Below are 22,100 nucleotides of genomic sequence, written 5' to 3'. Positions count from 1 at the left end.
TAGACGTCTCTTCAGCCAATCAAAGAAAGGAAAATAGGCTTGGAATTTCTCGATTTCCCCGCCGACCTGTGACACATACGTGAAAGAATGTGAAAGAACGGAAATGCCCTTTCCCTGACATTTCTGCTAATACCAAATAAGCCGGGGTTCAGTGCGGGTTACTAAGGACTATCGAACGTTGATTCTGACGAAAATGACGGAAAAACTTTGCGTTTAGACGATAGTTGCGTCACAAAAAAATTATTTAAAGCACTTTTTTGTAAAAATTTAGCCTTTTGAATGTTTTCAGTGTGTTAAAGAAAGGTTGAATTACCTGAAAGTGCCCTAATCTCATTTTCGATAATTTTAGTGGAATTCATAGTAAAACCGTCCTCTCGACCAGCGCGTACCCCCTTAACTTTCCTGATCTGAAATAATGACAAATTATACAAATGTATTTGGTCAAAGTAAAGAAAATTGTAGGCTAAAAGTCTGCAACGTTGTCCACAGACACAAAACACTGACACCAATCTCTCCATTTCCAAAAGGTTCTAATGGAATGATCGACTTACTTTCCTCAGCTACATATTTGCCTCGCATGGTCCCCATGGAAGGCCAAAAGATGCCAACACACGTTTCAAATACCAAGAATCCTATAAAAATGAATAGCTGGTTCTGGAATATGAATGCCAAAATAATAACAATTAGAGTAGATGAAAAAAAGCTCACATTCTCATCATTGCCATTTTCAAACATAATTTGAACATAATATTTATGTCATATTATTGATCAAGTAAACTTATATCTTAAAAGCATTGTTTGTGTTCAATGTAAAAAAAATACATGTGCATATAAATATGTACGATTTTTTCTCAAGAAGTAATATGAATAGGTTTTTCTTTCTTTTTTTTTTTAATCATTACCTTCAACAATTATTTCATCACAATTCAGTTTTAAAGATAAGTATGAATTGTTTATAAGATTTGGAACGTTTCAAGTTTTAACAAATCTTTTGGAGTCACACACAAAAAAAATACTTCAAAGGGAGAAAAAAATATTTAGAAGATGAAATTTCATCCACACAAAAAAATGAACTCCCTTACGCTAAAATTAATGAAGAGGAAGGATATGTATGCATATATTTACATGACTCCATCCTCTACGAAATCTCATACAGAGATGTTTGTGCGTTTTAAAATAAAACTGATGACTTTAAAATATCATAAAATTAAAAGTACTCTTTACCATTTTAATTTATTTGTATGAGAAAATTAATTGGTGATACTCTTTAGATTAAAAAAGAATGTAATATGGAGATATACTGAATTTTTTCGTGCTGCCATAGCTTTATCTTATATCAAATATGTGTTCACGCTGTCCTCTTTTTTTTCATTTGCAGTTCTAACATGGTTCATTCCAAAAATATTTGTTAAGTAGTAAAAGATCAGCAAACTAGTAGATATAATAAAAACTCATCCAAAGTGAGAAATATAAAACGCAGCATGCATTGTACTTACTCCTTGATATATTATTGGAATAGTCAGACTGATGGCCGCTGTTAAAAGTATAACTCTGCAAATAAAATATAGCACAAAAATATCATTATTTTTCCCATCAAAAAAAACCCAAAAAACATAGAGGCTGGAATGAACCAAGTGTGTAGTTGACAACTCCCCTGTATACAGGCTGTTATTGGGTAGATTGATGGAAAGCACTTTGCAATAGGCTAGGATTCTATTGAAAAGGTAACAAGCAATTGCTGATGTCCATTTAATGCACAGAAACAAGGGTAAAATTCCGCCTCCACATGTATTATGGCTCTAATATACTAAAGCTAAAAATATGATTTTTCCAATATTTTCAGTGACACTTTAAGAGCAAGGAACTTATAACATCTTAGATTTTAAACAGAACTTGCAACTCATTACTAAAAGGAAAATGACGAAAACATATGGCAGGTAAAAGATAACAGAATTAGAGTATTTCAGAACCAGCAATACTCTTTGGATAAAGTAAGACAATGTAAAAAAAGAACTGGTTCAGAGTTGATCCAAGCAGCAGTATGTGTTGGGTCTTTGAAACGAATAACTACAGGTGGCTAAATGAGCCAATAAAATGGAGATAAATATAAAGGGAGTAAGTCTGACTCATGAATAAACAAACTACGTTTCGGCCTTTGGCCTTTTTGAAGTAAACACAAAATCCATATATATTTATATTAGATTGTCATAATAAAATAGGTGAAAATGTGTAAATGTGTGTGTGTGTGTGTGTGTGTGTGTGTGTGTGTGTGTGTGAGTGCGTGCAATAGAAGAGAGAGATAGATAGAGATAGAGAGAGAGAGAGAGAGAGAGAGAGAGAGGGAGAGAGAGAGAGAGAGAGAGAGAGAGAGAGAGAGAGAGAGAGAGAGAAAGAGAGAGAGAGAGAGAGAGAGAGAGAGAGAGAGAGAGAGAGAGAGAGAGAGAGAGAGTGAGAGACTTAAAACAGGATTCAAATGATTTTTACCCTATAATGATAGGGACAAAAGTGTGATGTCTAAAAACTGGTTCCAATCCCACAGGAATTGTAAAACCACTGGATACATACTTTGTTTACTTGATCTTCTGGTTTCAAAGTGATTGAATCTTATTTTCTAGTTTAAATATATGCTGGTCGTTGATAAAGATCATCCATCCTCACTCTTTTCCGTAACGTACTCTTAAGAATTTGCCAATACATCCGCTACTAAAATAGATATGCCACCTTATGATTCAATATGTAATTTATTCATTATTAGTCCTCCTCCAGAAGAATTGGTTACATACACACTTCCAAGGAGTTTGGAACTGGAAGAGTAGAAGGTGTGATGTCACAACTTCTCTGCCCTATTGCAAGCTATATTGTATTCGACTTTCAGTAACAGAAATCTTAAGTCAAAAGCACCCACCTCATAAATGACTCAACAGATGTGTATTTATCTAACAATTTAAATAGAGATGATCCAATCATCAGGGAGACCATGAAGGCAGCAAATATATGGCCATGAGGGATATCCATATGAGTGGTCACAACCCCTGACCCATCAGGCTTTGGCTCTGAGACAACGCTCAGGGTTGGTGTCCACTCTAGGACAAAACAATACATGGCACCTTCAAAAAGAGACTGGATTAAACCTAGGCAGAGAACCTTCGGATCTGAAATGTTAAGGTGAAAATTATTATCATACTATACTTCATCACACTACTACATAACAAAAGAAAGCAATGTTGTGCATGGTCAGTGACTGCAAGAGCAATGATCTCAAAACTCTTGTTTCCTTGAGAAGAAATTTTATAGGTATTATTCCATTTGATTCAGGTGTGATGAGTACCTAGCCATAAGCAGTGGCTGATAACCTAAAAGTTCTTATACAAAAACGACTCCTATAGGTGACTTGTGATTTAAGAAATGCAAATATTGTGCCTATCATGCCAACTCTCCAAATCTTATTTCGGAATTCCCGACATTTGCTCACATTCCTCATTCATATATTTTCTCGAATTTGATTGTAATTTATTATTCAAGAAAATAACCCAGTCATTATCACCATCACAACCAACATTACCACCATTTTCACTATCATCATCACTGTATCATCTGACACAAATTAACTATTTCCTTTTCAGTTTCAATCACATGATGTAAAACTAAAAAGCTAAGAGTCTTAGTAAGACAATGAAGAATAGACATAAATATTGGAATAAATGCATATGTCTATAAACTTTTGGGCATTTTTTTTTTATTACACAAGACGAAGGTATTGGGTTTTTATCACCACCAATTCATCTTCTTTGATGATACTCACCCTGCCTGATAGTCTTGAGAGCAGTTTGGAATGAATGAGAGACATTAGTGCTCTGGTCTCCATAGTTCTCCGTCCATGTTGCCACGATGACCACTACCATAGAAAGCAAAACAACCATGGATACGTCAAATGGGGCTCTGAAATTCGACATGAAATAAGATAAAACAAAAATTATATTTTCTGAGGTAGAACAAGAACAATTAATCTTATTTCAGTTTAACAGCAACAGACAACATCTTTTTATTTTTTTCCAAGGGGAAGGGAAACTTTTTAATTAAACATAATTTTCAAAAAAAAATATTTTATAATCTTATTTTTTAAATTTATATTATTGTGTCACCTATCTTATGTTTTAATTTGTTGTACTAATGTGATAAATGTTTTTTTAAAACTCCACAACAACTGATGGATTAGTGAAGAATGTATCATTTTATGTATTTTATCTTATATTATGCTCTTTTCTTAAATTTCCCAACAACATAGGACTTATATAGAGAAACCATTGTAATAATTATCACTAAGTAGTGATCATTCAGAACAATGATAAAATCTTATTTATATAAATAATGAGAATGATGATGATGATGATGATGATGGTGGTGATGATGGAGATGATGATAAATAAGAATATAAAGATGATGGTGGAGAACAATCGACCTACACAAAGCCAAAAGAATCTGCAAACTTCTGTGCCACAAGACCTGCTAAAATGGCGACAACTGAATTACCCAGAACCCCTAAGCTGAATATATTTCCAAGAAGGTTATTGTCAAATCCACGCTGCAAGATGTAAAAAAATAATCAGATAATTAAGTATTTAATAAAAATAACATGATGAGGTGACTCAACGACTTAACAAATCAAAAGCACTGTTGAATGTCAATATAAATAAATAATGAAAATCAAAATAAAAGCATTGGTATTTATACTGCGCAATATCCACTCAATGTGTTCACAGGCCTTTACAAGGGGTGTGGAGCCCACAACAGAACATGCCACCTGTAATGCGCTCTTACAATTATTATTTTCCAAACGGGACAAAGGTTTTAAATCCAGGTACTCATTTTGTGCCTGAGTGTGTTGTAAGAATGTGAGTTAAGAGTCTTCTCTGAGGACTCAACTTTGTGCCTTTTTAGGAGAATTATTGCTAGGTCATCATCCAAGTGACCTGATCTATCGACCTTAACACTTTCAATGTCCTTCCAAATCTCTCCTTACAGTGGTATCTATGGATTATCAAGCAATAAATATATATTAGAGCAATTGACACTATTTCATCCATATATGTCCAAACGTTCGAAGCCATGAAAGCTTTAATTCAATCAGACATTTTAAAAATATTAAAGTCAATGGCTGTGCAAAGAGAATAGTTGAGATGTGTAATTTAACAGAGAAACAAGAACAGATTCTGATGACTAATTCAGTTTTTCTTACTTTATATCTTCAAAAATCAGATGTGGTATTTGAAAATATCGTGAAAATATCGAAACTGTCAGCACAATTTTCACAAACAAGTCTTTAATGATAAAATTTGTACAGGATACCATGTTTTGGTGTAATATATATATATATATATATATATATATATATATATATATATATATATATATATATATATATATATATATATATATATATATATATATATATATATATATATATATTCATAAAAAATATATATATTTTGGTCTTTCTCCGTAAAGTGTAAAACTAAAATATCTATCAGAAATTCCTAAAGATTGAAATTCTTCACCAATCTCAATTTGTTTTACATGATAAATTAACAAATTTAAAAGCACAATACACAGATGTTAGAAAAAAGCAACACACCAGTACAAAATGGAAACACACGAACAGATCGTTCCAATTAAATAGCATTCCAATTCAACTGTTTTACTATAATCATTATCATTATTAATATTATTATTATCAGCATTATTATTATTATTATTATTATTATTAGTAGTAGTAGTAGTAGTTGTAGTAGTAGTAGTAGTAGTGGTAGTAGTAGTAGTAGTAGTAGTAGTAGTAGTAGTAGTAGTAGTAGTAGTAGTAGTAGTAGTAGTAGTAGTAGTAGTAGTAGTAGTAGTAGCAGCAGCAGCAGCAGCAACAGCAGCAGCAGCAGCAGTAGTAGTAGTAGTAGTAGTAGTAGTAGTAGTAGTAGTAGTAGTAGTAGTAGTAGTAGTAGTAGTAGTAGTAGTAGTAGTAGTAGTATAATTATCATTATTATCATTAGCTTTACCCGCTAACTGAAATACACGCTGGTTGACTGGAATGAATTCAAAGTTTCATCAAACCTTCACCAAACCAATTTTATCAACTTTTTATTTCATTCAACATTTATTTCTTTTTTTTTTTTTTAACTTATAAAACAATAATAATGGTTTTATAATTGGTTCAAAATCAACACTGCCATACGTACAACCAATTTCATTTTATCTTATTTGCTGGACTTCACAAAACGAGTGTAAAGGAGGCTAACGAATAATTAATAAGATTGCAGACAGTGATGGAAATGGCTGTTTGCTTTTGATGGGCACATTGAATTGAACTGCTTAATGTGTAACTATCTATTTACCAAGGTGGGATAACTTTTATATGGCTTTGATTTATATTGAATGTCTAGGGCTAATGACAGTTTATTATAAATGTACCGTCGTTAGATGGTCACCTGTTACAGTGGAAACCTGATATAACAGGGATGGTGGGACCAGAGCAAAGGTCCTGTTATAGCCGATCCCTGTTACATCAGAAATACAAGGGAAATAAGCACATAATTGACTTTTTCAAGTGATCTAATACATCCTACTACTACTACTACTACTTACTACTACTACTAGAGAGAGAGAGAGAGAGAGAGAGAGAGAGAGGTGGGGGGGGGGGGGCGTTCTTCTCTTGCCCTCTCACCATACATGACATAGACTTGTCTACTTTTTTAGATCAAAGGGATGGATGCCGCAATTTCGCATGTTCTTCACATGTCACACATAGTATCTACTAATACTAGGTACGTGTTATCATCGGTTAGAGAGACTGGTCAGCAAGTTCAAAGAGGTGAGTTTCACTCTTTGTGAAAAGGCATTGTCCCTGTTATAGCCGATTTGGTTCAAGTGAGGCCATGCTATAACCGATAATTTTTAATAGAGACAAAGAGAGGTAAAAAACAGGGATTATATACCCGAGCCTGCTATAAATGGTTTCCACTGTAGTTTTATATGTCATCCTGTCATCCCAATGTGCATAGGTTGAATTTAATGAAAAATGGAGAGGAAAACTTAAGACTAAAAGAAAGCTCTGCCTGCATCACTTTTATTATATTTGCAACAATTTCTACATTGTTACAAAAACTGCTACAATTACAAAATCTTTGAAGTGGTGGAAGCTTATTTCAATGAGTGAATCTGCAGAACTGGTTAATTAGAACATTGCTTAATTGGAACCAGTTCCAAGGAAGATGAATTTTGTCTCCATCTTTAAACAGCCCGACTTACTTTATGATGTTCATAGACCAACCAAGACTCAAATGCCGAGTACAACATAGATGTAGCAGCCCCACCTAGCAAACGTCCTAACATCAGAATCCAGAAATTGCCAAAATGCTGGGGAAGAAAGGAAAATCTATCTAAATGCATGTCTTAAAACCCAGATAGATGGCAGAAAAAAAATAATAAGGACATGCTTATCTTTTAACTATGCCGTCTATCTGGGTTTTTAAGTAATGTATTTATGTTTTACTTGCTTTTTGTTGTTGGCTGAAGAATGGTTTTGAGCCTGAAATGTTCCATGTTTGGTATTTTGTTCTATTTTTGAAGCTGTTATAATCATTTTTCTTTATTGCTAAGTGATCAATAGACACGATTGTGAAGGAAAAGAGAATAATAAAGACATTGTTTTAAAACTGCCACAGCCATCCCTCCTTTTCAAATAATAATTCAAAACATAACTATGTTAAAAATAAAATTGGAGCAGGGGATTAAACATCTGAAAAGATGTGTATGGCTGTGCTGGACAAAGCAGAAATAAAAATACAAGAAAAATAATTGACTGGGGAGGAAGGCTGATTTTTTTAATTTTTTTTTTTCATTGTTCTGTCTGCTCATCTGGAACTGCTCTCTCATTCACACATTTTCAAATGTAAACTCTTGGCATTAAAAATATTATCATATTAGACCTGTAAATGAGCTCTATAAAAGTGACTGAAACTATTCGTAATTCGTCGTAGCGGAAAAATCCAAAGAATCTGAATGAATAGTAAACAGCAAGCTCGCTTGAGCAAAACAATGGCAGAAAACTAATTTGAGCAGGAATTGATTAGGCTACTTACCATTGTTCCTTATAATTAGGTACCCAATCAGTGAAGAAACTAGAAATGGTCAACCAGTTTGTTTACAATGTGAGGCAATCGAGATGTACTATAACAATCCCTAACTTTCGATTTGAAGGTGTCTTCATAACGCACTTCCGGCTTTCGCATTTTACTTTTTTCATTCTTTTACTTCCCGCCAGATAAATGTGGTCAAGTTTGGCTTAGACGAAACAGTGAAATTTATCGCTCAGCGGCTCAGTTAAAATTGGCTACCATTGGGACCACGACAGGTTTGGAAAGTGAAAAAATAATTTCACAAAGGCTGTGTGAAAATACACTGGGATGTGTTCAGACACTTCAATTCTACAAAGTGTCGCTTAGCCTTGACAATATATCTATCGTTAATATAAACTACCCATGAGCGATGCGTATCGCAGTGGAACATTCCTAATTACTTTACGGTCATTCGACTACAATTCATGAATTCTTTCTTTCTTCATTTCTTTCTTTCCTTTTTTAAAGTATTTGAATTTGAAGAATTGACTGATTTCAGTTAATTGACTGAGAATTTACAGGTTTATATACTATACTGATAGTAATATGACATGTAAAGTCCAACATAAAATTAAATCAGACTCAATACTATTGATTTTGGCTTGTTCTGCTTTTGCTTTATTTTGTTAATATTGATGTGCTACATGTGCAAAATTGTTGATATATTTGAGTCGAAATCAATAATATGAATGTGCCTCTAAGCATGATAGTTGCCTTAGTTATTGTCACTGCTTTTCATTACTGAATTCGTATCATATTACTTGATATTATAAAGCACATTATAATTATCATTATTAATATTATTACTACTATTATTATTCATGATCAGTATCATTATAGCCTAATAAATCAAAACTGACATAAACGTTCAATAAGGCTCAAATGTTCTTCAATGCGCATTTGTAGGTAAACAGAAAATATGTTTTAAATACATCAGCTACAGGGCTAATGAAAACAGCGCCCTAAAGGACTTGACACCTTGGGTAAATCATACCATCAAGTTTGACCCCATGATTTTCAGATAACAATAAAAAATAATACACAAATCTAGAGTACAACCTATCCTCACAAAAGGAAGCTCCAGGTGCATCAAAGATTTAGTTCACAAACAGTATGTGACAATTACGATTAATAAACATACTAGAAATAAAATATCTTTGGTCTGGATTCTAAAATCTCCAAGGATCATCCTTGGACACCCAAATGCCACAAGCTCAACCAAATACTATTATGTATCCCAGAGTTTTTACCTTTGTAATACAAGCACCGCTGTACAGGATTCCATACAGAATACAGTTGGTCCTTCTCCCACTGCAACAGAAATTTAAGAGTAAAAATTTGATGAAGAGATGAAAGTTTTAACAGTTATTAAAGCTATGAAATGTGCAATAAGCATGGTCAAACTAAAGAAATATTTTATGATAATGTACATATTTATTTACTATCAAATAAAAGTATGGTTTTATGATAGAAAAATCACTTTTCACTTTTAAAGTTTTAAAGTCACTTTTCAGATAAATTGACCATCTTCTCAGTTTAACCAGATGTACCTTCCAGACCGAACTGTCTCGTGCCATCACAAACGAGGAGGTTGTCATAAAAAATGGCTTATTATTATGATAAACAACATGAAGGCTGTAACATACTACTTATCAGCAAAGGATCCAACAATGGTCCCCAAAATCATGCTTGATCCAAATCCGGCAACAAAGAGGATGTCAATTTGTTCTGTCGTCATCCCATAACTTTCATATAAAGCATAAACGTGTGGGCCTTGCAACCAGTCACCACCTTTGGAAAAAATAAAAACTTTTATAAAAAATAAAATATATTCTTTTTTTTCCAAGTTTGTATAGGAAAATGTTTCAAACCTGGCTTAAACTATGCATGAAAATGTAAAAAAGTACTAGAACTTTGCTCAAGATATCTGTTTCTTACTTCAATCTAACATAAATAATATATATATATATATATATATATATATATATATATATATATATATATATATATATATATATATATAATGAGCCAAGGTCAAAAGGTGCCCGCCTGATACCAGTGTTAAGAAAATTTGATTTTTACTTAATTATGGGCTGTTTTCATTGGGTTAATGCTTGTAATCAATTGATAATATGAAGAAGAGATAAAATGAGATAGCTCAACATACTCTGTTCAACAGAATATGAAATAAACAACTTGAAAGTGAAATTTGAATGCTGTTTGGCATGTGCTTAGAACGAGGTCAACGCATCACCTTTTTAGAAATCATGTAGAAATTAAATGTGATGTTTTAGCTCACGTGATTGAAGTTTGACTAATAGCATAAAGTCAAAATTTACTTTTAAACGCGATTGCAGTATATTACATAGCTGATTAAGTTTCATAAAGAGTTCTTAAAAAGTTGGTGTTGCTTGTGACCTTTGGTGTCATCAAACACAGCACAATTCTAAGACTCGACACGAAACTTTAAAGCTCATGTTTAATGTTTATAAAATGTTTTATTATGAGAAAAAAGCATAGATTTACTATCTGAACTCAAATCTTGGAGTAAATGTATACCGTTGTGCCGATATTGAGGTTTATTGGTTTTGGTGTCATTGGTCACAAGCAACACTGCATGCGTGAACACTGGAAGTTTGTTTCGTTAAATGGCGATTCGCAATTTTGATCCACCCTTCTTACCAGTCTTTGAAGTGCAGCACTTTCATTTGCCTTTCCAGCCTGGCTCCGGGCAGAAAAGGTAAGTTGAACTTTGGTGTCATCGCTATTTTACATTGTCACAAGCCACACTTGATATTGGATATTATAAAGTACCACCAAAAAATTATGTTTTCAGCTGTTATTCTATTTACAAATATGATATTATGACATCTCACATAAGACTGATTTTGACACAGTTAATTATTTCCTTGTAATTCTAATTTTTTTATGTTTCAGGGTTGTATTAATCAAGAAAAAGACAAAACTCAAGCTTTTGACGAATCCAGATAAAAGACGGGTTGTCAAGAAATTTGATTTGATTTACTATTAACACACTAAATTACTACAAACTAGCAGATTTGAGCAGTAGGGCGGATGTTACCGTATGGTTACATGAATTCATTACCGTGGCTGATATTTATCTAGTGTTTGTGTGACTTTTGGTACTTTTTGTGACCATTGGTGTCATTGGTTAAAATGTCACAGATGACACTTAAGTTTGAAGTTTCTAATGTATTTCTGTTTTCATGTTCTTCAAAACTTGAAATGTCATTGAATTACATTAAACAGGCTATATTACATGTGTTCAGTTGCTATTCTTGATTTATTGAGGCAAAATTGCGTTCTAGTGCCGATTTTGACCAAAGTAATAGCAACAATGGTATTACTAATTTCTAAGTATATTTCCAATTTGAAAGTATTTAGTTTCTTAAAATATTATTGAATTTCATTTTAGAGTAGGTTATTGTGATTTTTTGACTGAAAATAATGATATATTATGGACGAAAGTGTGATTTGGTGTTGCTTGTGACATAAGTAATGGTGTCACCGGTCTTATGTCACAAGTCACATTCAGATTCTCTATTTTCCATGTATATTTCTATTTTTGAAGTCTTTGGTTTCTGAAATATTATTAAATTCCATATATTTAACTGTGGTTATTACACTGGTTTGACTGAAATTAATGATATATTGTCGAAATTGCAATTTGGTATTGCTTGTGACATAAGTAATGGTGTCATCGGTCTAATGTCACAAGTGACACAATGTCGCTAAATAAGATATGCTTTGGTCACATTATTTCCCAACATTTTATTCCAAAAGTTTCTGAACATTGCTGGTAATAAGCATATGCAATATTGTTGTTGTTGTTAATGTACAAACATTTTTATGAAATAATATATTTGCATTCTATGTTGCTTGTGACCGATGACACCAAAAAGCAACATTTTCTCCAATAGTTGGTAATATTATTGTACTATGATTGTTGTTGATTGTGTCTTTTTGTCTATAACTTACTAAATAAAGTTTGATACTCAACAAAAATCATTTGGTTATTGAGTTTTTTGTCTCATTTTGGTGTCACCGGTCACAGGTGACACCAGCAACCTATAGGTATTGTTGACGATATTGTGCTGCGTTAGACCTTAAAGTTATCTAAAGGGCCTTTGATTCATGAAGTACAGGGTTTTTGCTACACATATAGAAACATGAATGGACTATTATGTCACTTTTATTTTGAGAAAAAAAAAATTGGCACCTTTTGACCTTGGCTCATATATATATATATATATATATATATATATATATATATATATATATATATATATATATATAATATATATATATATATATATATATATATATATATATATATATATATATATATATATATTTCCCCTTTAAATTATCATTATTCGTTCATGGTTTTATTATAAGTAAAAAAGAAACCAAACCAATGCCGAATTCAAGGGAATATTTATTTATTTCAGTTTAGAAAAATAAGAGTATTAGAGCTGACTAAATTACCTCCTGTTTATTAGAGACAGATTAGTGCTTTTCATCCAATTAAAGCTTTATGAGAGAAAAAGGGCAGTCTAGGCAAAATGTGAAAAGGCAAGGACATACAAATCATATTTTTAAAAAGACATATTTGGACATGTAACTTGGAAAAAAAAAAAGATTGCTGTGCCAGATGTCTGTGCATCAATAAAGGTGTCAGCCATAATAAGTTGAACTGTAAGACAACCAGTTTGATCCAGGTGACCAACATCACAATGATGTTAAATCCTCATTAGACTTTTTTTTATTTTAGTGTTTAAAACTTTTAATTCAAACATTTGTTGGTGAATACTGTAAACCCTCCTTTTTATTTTTGTTGTTGTTGTTGTTGGTCATGTGAATTGTTCTGAATAGGTGGAGTGATTTCATTCTGTCAATAACACATATTAAGACCAAGAGCTCTTCAAAGTGTACAGTTCAAAGTCTCTGATTTAAAAAAAAAAAACCTGCTAGTTTTGAATGCGTTTGATACATAATTTTATTTTTGTCCCAAGTAAAAAATAAATAAAATCAAATAAAATCCGTTACCCATGGCCATAAGGTAGACAATGAGATAAGTCCTCTGAAAAGCATTGAAAGCAGCATCAGTGGATGGGGGAAGAGCAGCTCTTGTCCAAAGAAAAAGTACAGCACACAAAACAGCCAACGCATAAAATCCTTTCAAAAATAAGTCCATTTTTCAAATTAATTAGATTTCCTCTCTGAAAAAAAACATACATTAAAAACAGTGTTCAAAACAGTTGGCAAACTTTAAAAGTTTTCAGTTCAGTTCATTAAAAAAATATATTATCTAAACTTTAAAACTATCTAGTTGAAGGAACATTTCAGACGTTATATTAATACAGTCGACTACGCTTAATCGCACATCATCGGGAGTCTGGGTTAGTGTGTCAATTAAGGGGAGGGTGCGATTAAGCGGAGAAGCTAATAATAGCATCTAAGCATCAGCTTTCATGTGCCATTGATGTAGAACCTTCCTTTATGGGTTTTCTATGGGCTTGGGACCATCATGTTCAAGACATGGCCTCAATAGACTGTTTTTTATTTGTATTATATTTCTTTTTTTGTTTATTATTTTATCTTTATTGTTCATGTTTTATTGACAACAAAAAGTGACATTATTGTTTGTAAGAACAGTAACCTTGAAGCATGGATTGCTATCTATTCTGTGCAAGCTGTTTATAAACTCTTGTCTCGATTCTCGCCAATGTTACTTGTTTGGTTTTGTTTTTTAAAAAGACTTTGTAATAATTTTACCCTGCCCCTCCCCCAGAAAAGTAAACGAGCTATTCAAACTAAGAGAAAATTGAAGAATAAAAAAATGAAAACTAAAAAAAAAAAAAAGAAAGAAAACAAATATAAAAATAACTTTGTGTTGGACAGCTCATAATTTGCAATCTCTCTTCTGTCTTTTTTCGGTTTTATTTTTTTTTTTTTTGGAAGTGTCTAGGGAGACCAAAATCTTAATCTCCCTAGCCAAAAAGGGCCATTTTGGTTAGGGTGAAGAAGATTTTGGCTCCCCGGAGTAAAACCGTATTTTCATTTATGGTTTTTCGTCAGGAGGCCAAAATCGTGGTCTCTTTAGCAAAAATTGAAGAATGGCAACTTTTTCAGCCTAAATGAAGAAACAAACAACAACAACAAAAACAATAAATAAAGAACAAAAATCAACAAATAGCAACTCCACTCCACAACATAAAGAAGTTCAATAAATGAGAATGCAGTTGTACGTCCGAAGATCAAAATCTTGGTCTCCCAAAGAAAAGAAAAAAAGTAAAAAAGTTAACTAAATGAATTATTGTGTTGATAACTTACAATCTCTCTTCTGCCTTTTTTTTTTTTTTGGGGGGGGGGGGGGGGGGGGGGGGGGGTGATAATATTACATACAGGCCTAAAAAGTACAAAACATGAACAGAGACAGAAACAAAAAAAGCAATAAATAAATAGAAGAAACAGTTCCATAAACAAAAACACGGTTGTACGCTGGGAATGCCAAAATCTTGGTCTCCCTAGCCAAAACTAGCCAGTTTGGCTGTGGAGACCAAGATTTTGGTCTCCCTAGCCAAATTGGTTGATTTTGACTAGCGATCAGTACTTTGGTAAACGTCCATTTGGCACTCCAGCAGTGAGCTGATAAATGGCCTAGTGACTGTGACCTGACTTTTTGGACTTTTGAGTGATGGGTCTCAGAAAAAGTTCCATAGATTTTTTGTTTATGGATGACTTTGAAAACAGAGTCCAGTCTGCTTTTTTATAATTCCATCTCGGAGGTGGTGCCTTTCTGTCTTTTGCATATTCTTCAGTTATTTCAACCAGAATGGGACCATGATCACTTCCTGCCAGTTGTTCCTTTATCTGTTTACTGACTTTTCCGGTGAGATCTTCAGATATGAGAGTTAGGTCTGGGGTTGATGTTGTCTTCCATGCTCTTGAGAAGTATGTATCTGGGTCATCTTCATTTCTGACAATTTGAAGCTTACTGTCTGTAAGCCAATTTTCAAGGGTTTCACCTTTTCTGTCTAAGTCATTGTATCCCCAGCTTGGGGAGTGGCTATTGAAGTCTCCCACAACAATGAACTGTTCTTCTTCACTTCTTATGTTTTCAATTGGCAGATTCTCTGATGGTGGGCTTAACAGTTATATATTGTGTATTGCAATTTGTTTTTGGTAATTTTTACAGCCAATATTTCAACAGATTCATCTGTCGTTATTTCATTTGTCGCTATGTCATTTCTGACGAAGATGATTACTCCACCTTTGTTCCGTTCTTTTCTGTCTTTCCTAAAATGTTGATATCCCCTTATTGAACACCTAATGTTTTCTGTGAGGTGTGTCTCCTGTATGCAGGCAATATCTATCTTCTCATCCTGAAGAAACTTGGAGAGGGCAGTCTTTTTATGTTGTATCCCTTCTGCATTCCATTGTAGCAATTTGATAGTTCCAGTAGTCCGTAACCTTGCATCTCCTACCCTGGTTCCACAGTAGGAGGGCAAGGTACCACCAGATCGCTTGGGTGAACCCTGTTTATCAGGGCTCGACACTAGGTCCGTCCGGCGGGAATCCCCAGACTTCGCGCCATATCGTCCGGCAGTTTTGTTGTCCATCATTGTGAGGAGGATGCGTGTCACATTAATTTTTGGGTTGGTTTCCCTCTCCAGACTATTTGCGCCTTTCGGCTGTGCGACTCCGACTTCAGCGGTTCTTTATTCTCTGGATGTGATTCCATAGCCTTTCATCTTCCCAGATCCACAAGGCAGTGGTGGTTTGAAGTTGGAGTTTTCCTTCTCCTAGACAGACTGCTTTCCAAGGCTATGAGCTCTGTCCACCCATTAATGGTGTCTAGGCTGGGAGTCCAGGAGGGTATCTTTGTAGAGTGACAGTTTCCCTTCACCCCACCAGCGTCATGGGGCTAGCACAGCTTATTGCGTGAACTAGGGCAATCTGGCCACGGCGGTTGATTCCTCCCTTCATCCGTCACCTCAGACACATAGAAACTCGTGTCATCAGCCGGTTAGAAAGTTCCTTTCGGAATACTCCAACCGTTGCCCAGGAGGCGGGCGGGGAAGAATGCCCCTACGTGGACCCTGACACGAGCTGGAATGGGTTGCGGATCAGTACTGATCAAAATAATCCAATCCTGCCTCCCGTTTATGGATGGATTTTAATGATTTATGTCTTATTTTCTTCAAGAGGAATCAATATATCTTTTGGTATTGCTTATTTCTAAATCAATGCTAATATAGTATATATTTTGATTGTGGATAAAATACAGTATAGTTTACTTTTGTATCATTACCAAATTAGAAATTTGTAAACCAAATTCAGTGACGCCACGTGATTGAACATCTTAACTTTTTAATGAAATCAAATTCAGAGCAAAGCTGTATACTGTATCCATGAAATTCATTCCAACAAAATCCTTACTCAAATCTTAGCAGCCATTTTAGGCCAGTTTGAAATCAAAAGGGTGGTTACTACTGGAAATGCAACTGTTTCAGGTCACAAAGTCCGTCAGTAAATAACAAAGGCAAATTTTTCAGTCTTTAAACTAACAGAACTTTTCTTCTGCTTGTCTGATTTTCACAATTTTGGTATATGTAGAATCGTGTTGAAATGCACTTCATAATGATAAAGGTTTCATTGAGATCAATCCAATTTGAATTTTTTTACCAAAGCACCAACTAGGGAGACCAACATCTTGGTCTCCCTAGCCTTTACCTTTTTTTTTTTTAAGTGACTATTGCTCCGAATGCTCGACAAAATAAACTTGATCTCTAAATTTCTCCGAACAGTTTCCGTTTTCAGGATTTGTTTGGTTAATTGCAAGAGTGTCTGTGTGAATAATGAATGCGTGTGCATTTTTTGGGGTTTTCTTTTGCCAGTGCTTGGGCGCTCTGTCTTTTATTTCCAATTTTCTGTTAGACTTCTATTTTGCTCTGTTCCCTTCTTGAGACTTTGGCTTGGTTATTTAGAACCAGCCTTCTTTTTTTGTGGTTATTGGCATGCTATTATTGGCAATTGACGTCGGTCACAAATTACCACGACTCCGTGGTAGTTGAAGATTTGTCAGCACTGGTAAAGGAGAGAGGTCCCTGTCACCTTCTTGCTTTGTTTACACAGAGACCGTGGCCAGATAGTTTAAAGTGTTCCGAGGCTAAAAATTAGCCAATTTTTTTCTTCTTCTGTATCTGAACTGTTTCAAGCAAATAAAAATATAGAAGCCAATTATATTTTTATGTTGCCATTTATCTTTTTAATCATGCCATGATTGTGATAAAAAAAAATAATCTTACCTTAAACCCGATAACACTGTCAGTGTCAGATAAAGAAGAAGATTGTCCAAAAAAAAAAAAAAGGAAAGAAAGAGAATAACAAGAAAAAAACCCCACCTTTTGTTAACTTTAATGATCAGGCAATTCGGATTCGAGTCTGTATAGTCTCCCGTAGCTATTCAGACTCGACTCCAATGGGGGAGTGCAAACACAGGGAGACACAGTATGGGCAGAGGGTAAAGAGTTTGACTGATGGAAACAGAAGAAGAGTTCAGAGAAAAAATCTGGTTTGTGTATATCAGTCTGACTCAGCTGATCGATATCCCTACTTCAGACTTTAGAAGGATTGTTGCTCTAATTCCTGATTTTATCTGGATATCATGTAAAGTTGTTAGAAAAGCTTTTCCTTCCAACTTCAACTAGTTACTTTGACAGACTTTTGTTCCTTTTGATTTTGAAGACGTTTAACTCGTTTCTTTTTAATTTCTAATGGACTTCCAATTGATTGATAATTTTTTTTTTTGTCTTTCTCGCCAAATATAGTAGAAGTAACGACACCTTTATCATTAAGTTTTGAATCAATTTTATTGGATTGTCAATAATCAAAATAATAAAATACTTAGAAAAACAAAAACATCTAAATTGCCACGGGAGATTAGGATATTAAGACTCAAGTATGAATAACTTTGTGATTGCACATGCGCATTGGAGTTTGAGTCATGGGTGCAAGCAACTGGACCTCAAAAAGCCTGCAAATCTACTTATGACCAGACATATAATCTGAAAAAGCCTGCAAGTCTACTTATGACCAGACATATAATCTGAAAAAGCCTGCAACATTCAAATTTAATAATATAACTATCACTTCCGGGTCACAGTCGCATCGTGATTCAAAAGTTTTGCTTAATCATATGGACGTACCCGACCTGATTGTTGGGACCTAAACAAACAAAAAACAAAAAAAATCCAGATCCAAATCGCAAAAAGCCGGCGACGTTTTTTTCGGTAATCCAATCGGCTGGTAGGCCGGCTGTAGCCGGCACTCTTGCACCCATGGTTTGAGTCTGAATAGCTATGGGAGATTATTCAGACTCGAGTCCGAAGAGCTGCAGTCTTACCTTAAACTTAAACCCAATACCACTGTCAGATTGATAAATTAAAGAAAATTGTCAAGAAAAAAACCAACCCACCCAACATATAATATCTCTCTATCACTAATTAATCACTCTCCCTCATTTTCTTTCAACTTTTTGGTAAGCAAGTTTCTCTGCCATGCCATGCCTTCCCCCTCCTGTCCCCACCCTCGACTCCAGAACTGATATTTCCTGTTTACTGCAGCCAAGGTGGCAACTCAGTCTTTGTGTAAACAAAGCAAGATGGCAGCTGGGACCTCTCTCCTTTACCAATGCTGAGGGTGACATTCCGAAAACTCCTACATCCCCAGTATTCTTTCAATTGGTATTTTCACCGTTGATCTTTTGTCAGGTGTTTATTTATTCAATTTGTCATCATATAGAAGCATTTTAAAAACTCTAGAACAAACGATAGATTACTGAAAGTTTAAATTTTCCTAATTTGACCATTGTTTTGATTCTCGGCCACCATTTTGATTTGTGAAGTATTTTTGAAAGGTAGTGCAAAGCAGTCCAAGGGTTTTATTTCTCTATTAATTATTTAGCTCGAGATCGGAGGATTTTTTTTCTATTAGGGTTAGTCATAAGTCTTAGTAAAGGTGCCAGGGTGTTTGTTTTTCCTATTTCTAGGTTTTATTTTTCAAAGTGGCAATTCGGACCCGAGTCTGAATTGCTTCTCGTGGCAATTCGGATTCTTGCCACAATGCGCCTGCGCAATCACAGGAAGTGTCGGAAGTGGATGATGGGTTGAAAGTGAAGCGTGGTAGGGTGGTGGGAAGGTGCTCGTTCTCAGTTGCAAGTTGGTAGGAGGGCGAGTGAGCGAGCAAGTCACGTTTTAGAACTCCCGAAGATGTCTAACCTTCAAATGCGGTGACCTATTATTCCCCTTTGTCTTACTTTTTCTTGGGTACTTTTTAATTGTAGTTCTTGAACTTTTTACTATCCAATTTCTCCCTTTTTACTGGCGCTGATATGACCTAAATGTGTTGCAAGCGACTTAAAAAACAAAAACAATCTAAATATTTCAAAAACAATCTAAATATTCGTGGTCTTTGGGAGATTATAATTGTAGTCGCTATTGTTAACGTTAACAATCAATTTGCCCTCGCATAGGCTAGATAAAAGAGTGTCTTTGTGTTGGAAGATTTATTTGATTTGCCATGAGCATGTTGCAAGAGAGAGAGAGAGAGAGAGAGAGAGAGAGAGAGAGAGAGAGAGAGAGAGAGAGAGAGAGAGAGAGAGAGAGAGAGAGTGTGTGTGTGTGATTATTCTGTTTTTAAGACTTAGAGATACTCATGAGTGTGTGTATGTGTCTTTACGAAGACCGAATTGTCACAGGAGGCACTTCACACTCGGGGTCCTAATTGTCATGGGAGGCAATTCAGACTCGGGGTCCGAATTGCCACGGGAAGCAATTCAGACTCGGGTCCGAATAGCCTTTTCCTTTATTTTTTCTTGGGGTTAGGTAGTTGAGGGAATATTATTTGAGTTCTTTCCCTTCGTCTGAGCTTTCGGATTTCGGAAGGCCTCCCAACTCCCAGTCCAAATGCCGATTTGTCAAGATCTGATTACCAACCCGACTATCTACCTGACCTACCACAGAAAAAGAGCGAGGGGAATGCCGTGGGCTTGTTTAAAAATTCTTGTCAGACCAGTGGGTAGAGAAACATGGTCGATATCCGAGTGATACAACTGAACCGGGAAGATAGATGAAATACCTGTCCACAATAAATAAACGATTTGTTTACAACGTCCAAAATCGATCGATCACAGGACTGCCAGATTGCTAGAGTTTTATGCGACAATTTCGACTTCAAAGTAAGCAAATAGAAAGTCACGTAGTCAAACACTACTAACACTCTGTTCCTCTTATAAAGTCATTAGCTTTGATCTAAAAATTTGACTTAAATAAGAAAAAACTTTTGAAAAATGCCTTTTTCGAAAACATTCAAACGCAATATGATAGGAACGTGATTCTATTGCGTTGCAAAGTTTGGTCACAGAATTGGCCATCTGGAAGCTCATTTTGATCACCTGGCATTAATATAACCAGAATTTTTTCCCCTAAAATGTCAAACATTTCAAAAGAAAAAATAAATCACTATTGAATGCTCGGTTTATTTATTCTAGTTCTTAAGTTCTTTTAGTCTTTCAATTTGATTTTAAATAGAATGCAAAAAATACAAAACAAAACTCGTGATGACAAAGTATAATCTATTCAAAACCATTTTTTTTAAAATCGATTAAGCATTTGACTTAAAATTAGCCTAGTGGGCAATTTCAAACCGGAAAGACAGTAATGTTGCCAAATAATTTTAGAAGGTTGTTTTAAAGATTTCTATGCGGTATTCCGGTCCAAAATTGCGTTCCCCGGGGTGTTTCAATTCTTTCTTTTTTTCCTTTTTTCTTTTTTTCTTTTTTTCTTTTTTTTTTTTGTTTTTTGTTGAGATTTTTTAATATAGCGCAATATCCACTACACGTGCTCAAAGCGATTTACTCGGGGTCCCTGGTCAACAGCAACATTTAACATGTAGGACGGGACATGACGCCTGTTAGGCGATATTACAATTTTTCGGACAAAGACAACGCTGTTAACAGCAGCCAGGTACTCATTTTACACCAGAGTACGGTGAGAGAGTGTGAGTAAAGTACCGATCCGAAAGCGAGTGTCATACCACTAGACCACATAGCCTCCTTAATCTTTCGCATAAAATATCTAAAAGATATGATTAGTGACTCATTCGTCTTAATCTACATAGGCAATCAACTAATTGTCTTCCCAGTGAGTAAAATAAAATTAAGACAGTAATCGTAATGTTGTAAACTACATCTTGATACTTGCTTTCGTTTTGGAAACCAAGAATCTGGGTATCTATCGTGGTATCACGACTAATCCAGAAAAATGATGTGATCATTTATTTGTAATGTCACGATCAAAGAGCTAGTGTGGTATGATTTGTTGATAGATGTAGTGCTCTAATGCCCTTTGACTCTGAAATGATCAATGTGGCAAATGTCTCACGTATCCACTCACCATAGATAACACAAGACTAGATAGGACAAGAGGGGGGGGGAAACGTCACCAAAAGTGGCTAGTGACAGGTCGAGCGCCGCCATTTTATTTTTTATGCAACCAGGGACGCTGTGCGATTTAGTCTCTAATTTAATGACTTTGATTGAGCTCGTTTAAACTTGATTTGTGGACGGAAAGTAGAAAAAAAGGTCAGGTGAATGATGATAAACTAAATTAGACATATTAAACTACACTTTTACTTGTACATTTTAGCTTGGCTCCATTGATCGGGTTTATATTAATTTTTTTTTATTAAAAAAAAATGTCCTACATGTTAAATGTTGCTGTCTACCAGGGACCCATTGTAATGCGCTTTGAGCACATTAGTGGATATTGCGCTATATAAAGCTCAATTATTTTTTTTTGTTTGTTGTTGTTGTTGTTTTTTTTTTTTTTTTTTTTTTTTTTTTTTTTTTTT

General features: G+C 34.6%; 1 protein-coding gene across 4 annotated transcripts in view; it reads right to left on the bottom strand.

Moving 5' to 3' along the window:
* Window positions 1-22,100, bottom strand: part of LOC144974919 (molybdate-anion transporter-like) — a 56,909-nt gene that overhangs the window by 17,910 nt on the left and 16,899 nt on the right. For 2 of the 4 annotated variants that reach the window (XM_078918430.1, XM_078918431.1), the window contains 9 exons: window positions 13,233-13,405; window positions 9,809-9,953; window positions 9,413-9,473; window positions 7,294-7,401; window positions 4,464-4,582; window positions 3,803-3,939; window positions 2,906-3,152; window positions 1,497-1,551; window positions 552-654 (listed from right to left, as the gene is read on the bottom strand). In XM_078918430.1, coding sequence (XP_078774556.1) covers window positions 552-654; window positions 1,497-1,551; window positions 2,906-3,152; window positions 3,803-3,939; window positions 4,464-4,582; window positions 7,294-7,401; window positions 9,413-9,473; window positions 9,809-9,953; window positions 13,233-13,380 — 1,123 coding nt within the window. In that variant the 5' untranslated portion in view covers window positions 13,381-13,405. Of the gene's footprint in view, window positions 1-551; window positions 655-1,496; window positions 1,552-2,905; window positions 3,153-3,802; window positions 3,940-4,463; window positions 4,583-7,293; window positions 7,402-9,412; window positions 9,474-9,808; window positions 9,954-13,232; window positions 13,406-20,206; window positions 20,395-22,100 lie in introns of those variants that run through there. The other 2 variants (XM_078918429.1, XM_078918432.1) reach the window with 2 other exon arrangements.

Source organism: Berghia stephanieae, chromosome 6 (assembly GCF_034508935.2).
Source record: "Berghia stephanieae isolate SIO BIC M18660-M18661 chromosome 6, UCSD_Bste_1.3, whole genome shotgun sequence".
Taxonomy (NCBI): domain Eukaryota; kingdom Metazoa; phylum Mollusca; class Gastropoda; order Nudibranchia; family Aeolidiidae; genus Berghia; species Berghia stephanieae.
This window is presented reverse-complemented; position numbering and strand designations above follow the sequence as displayed.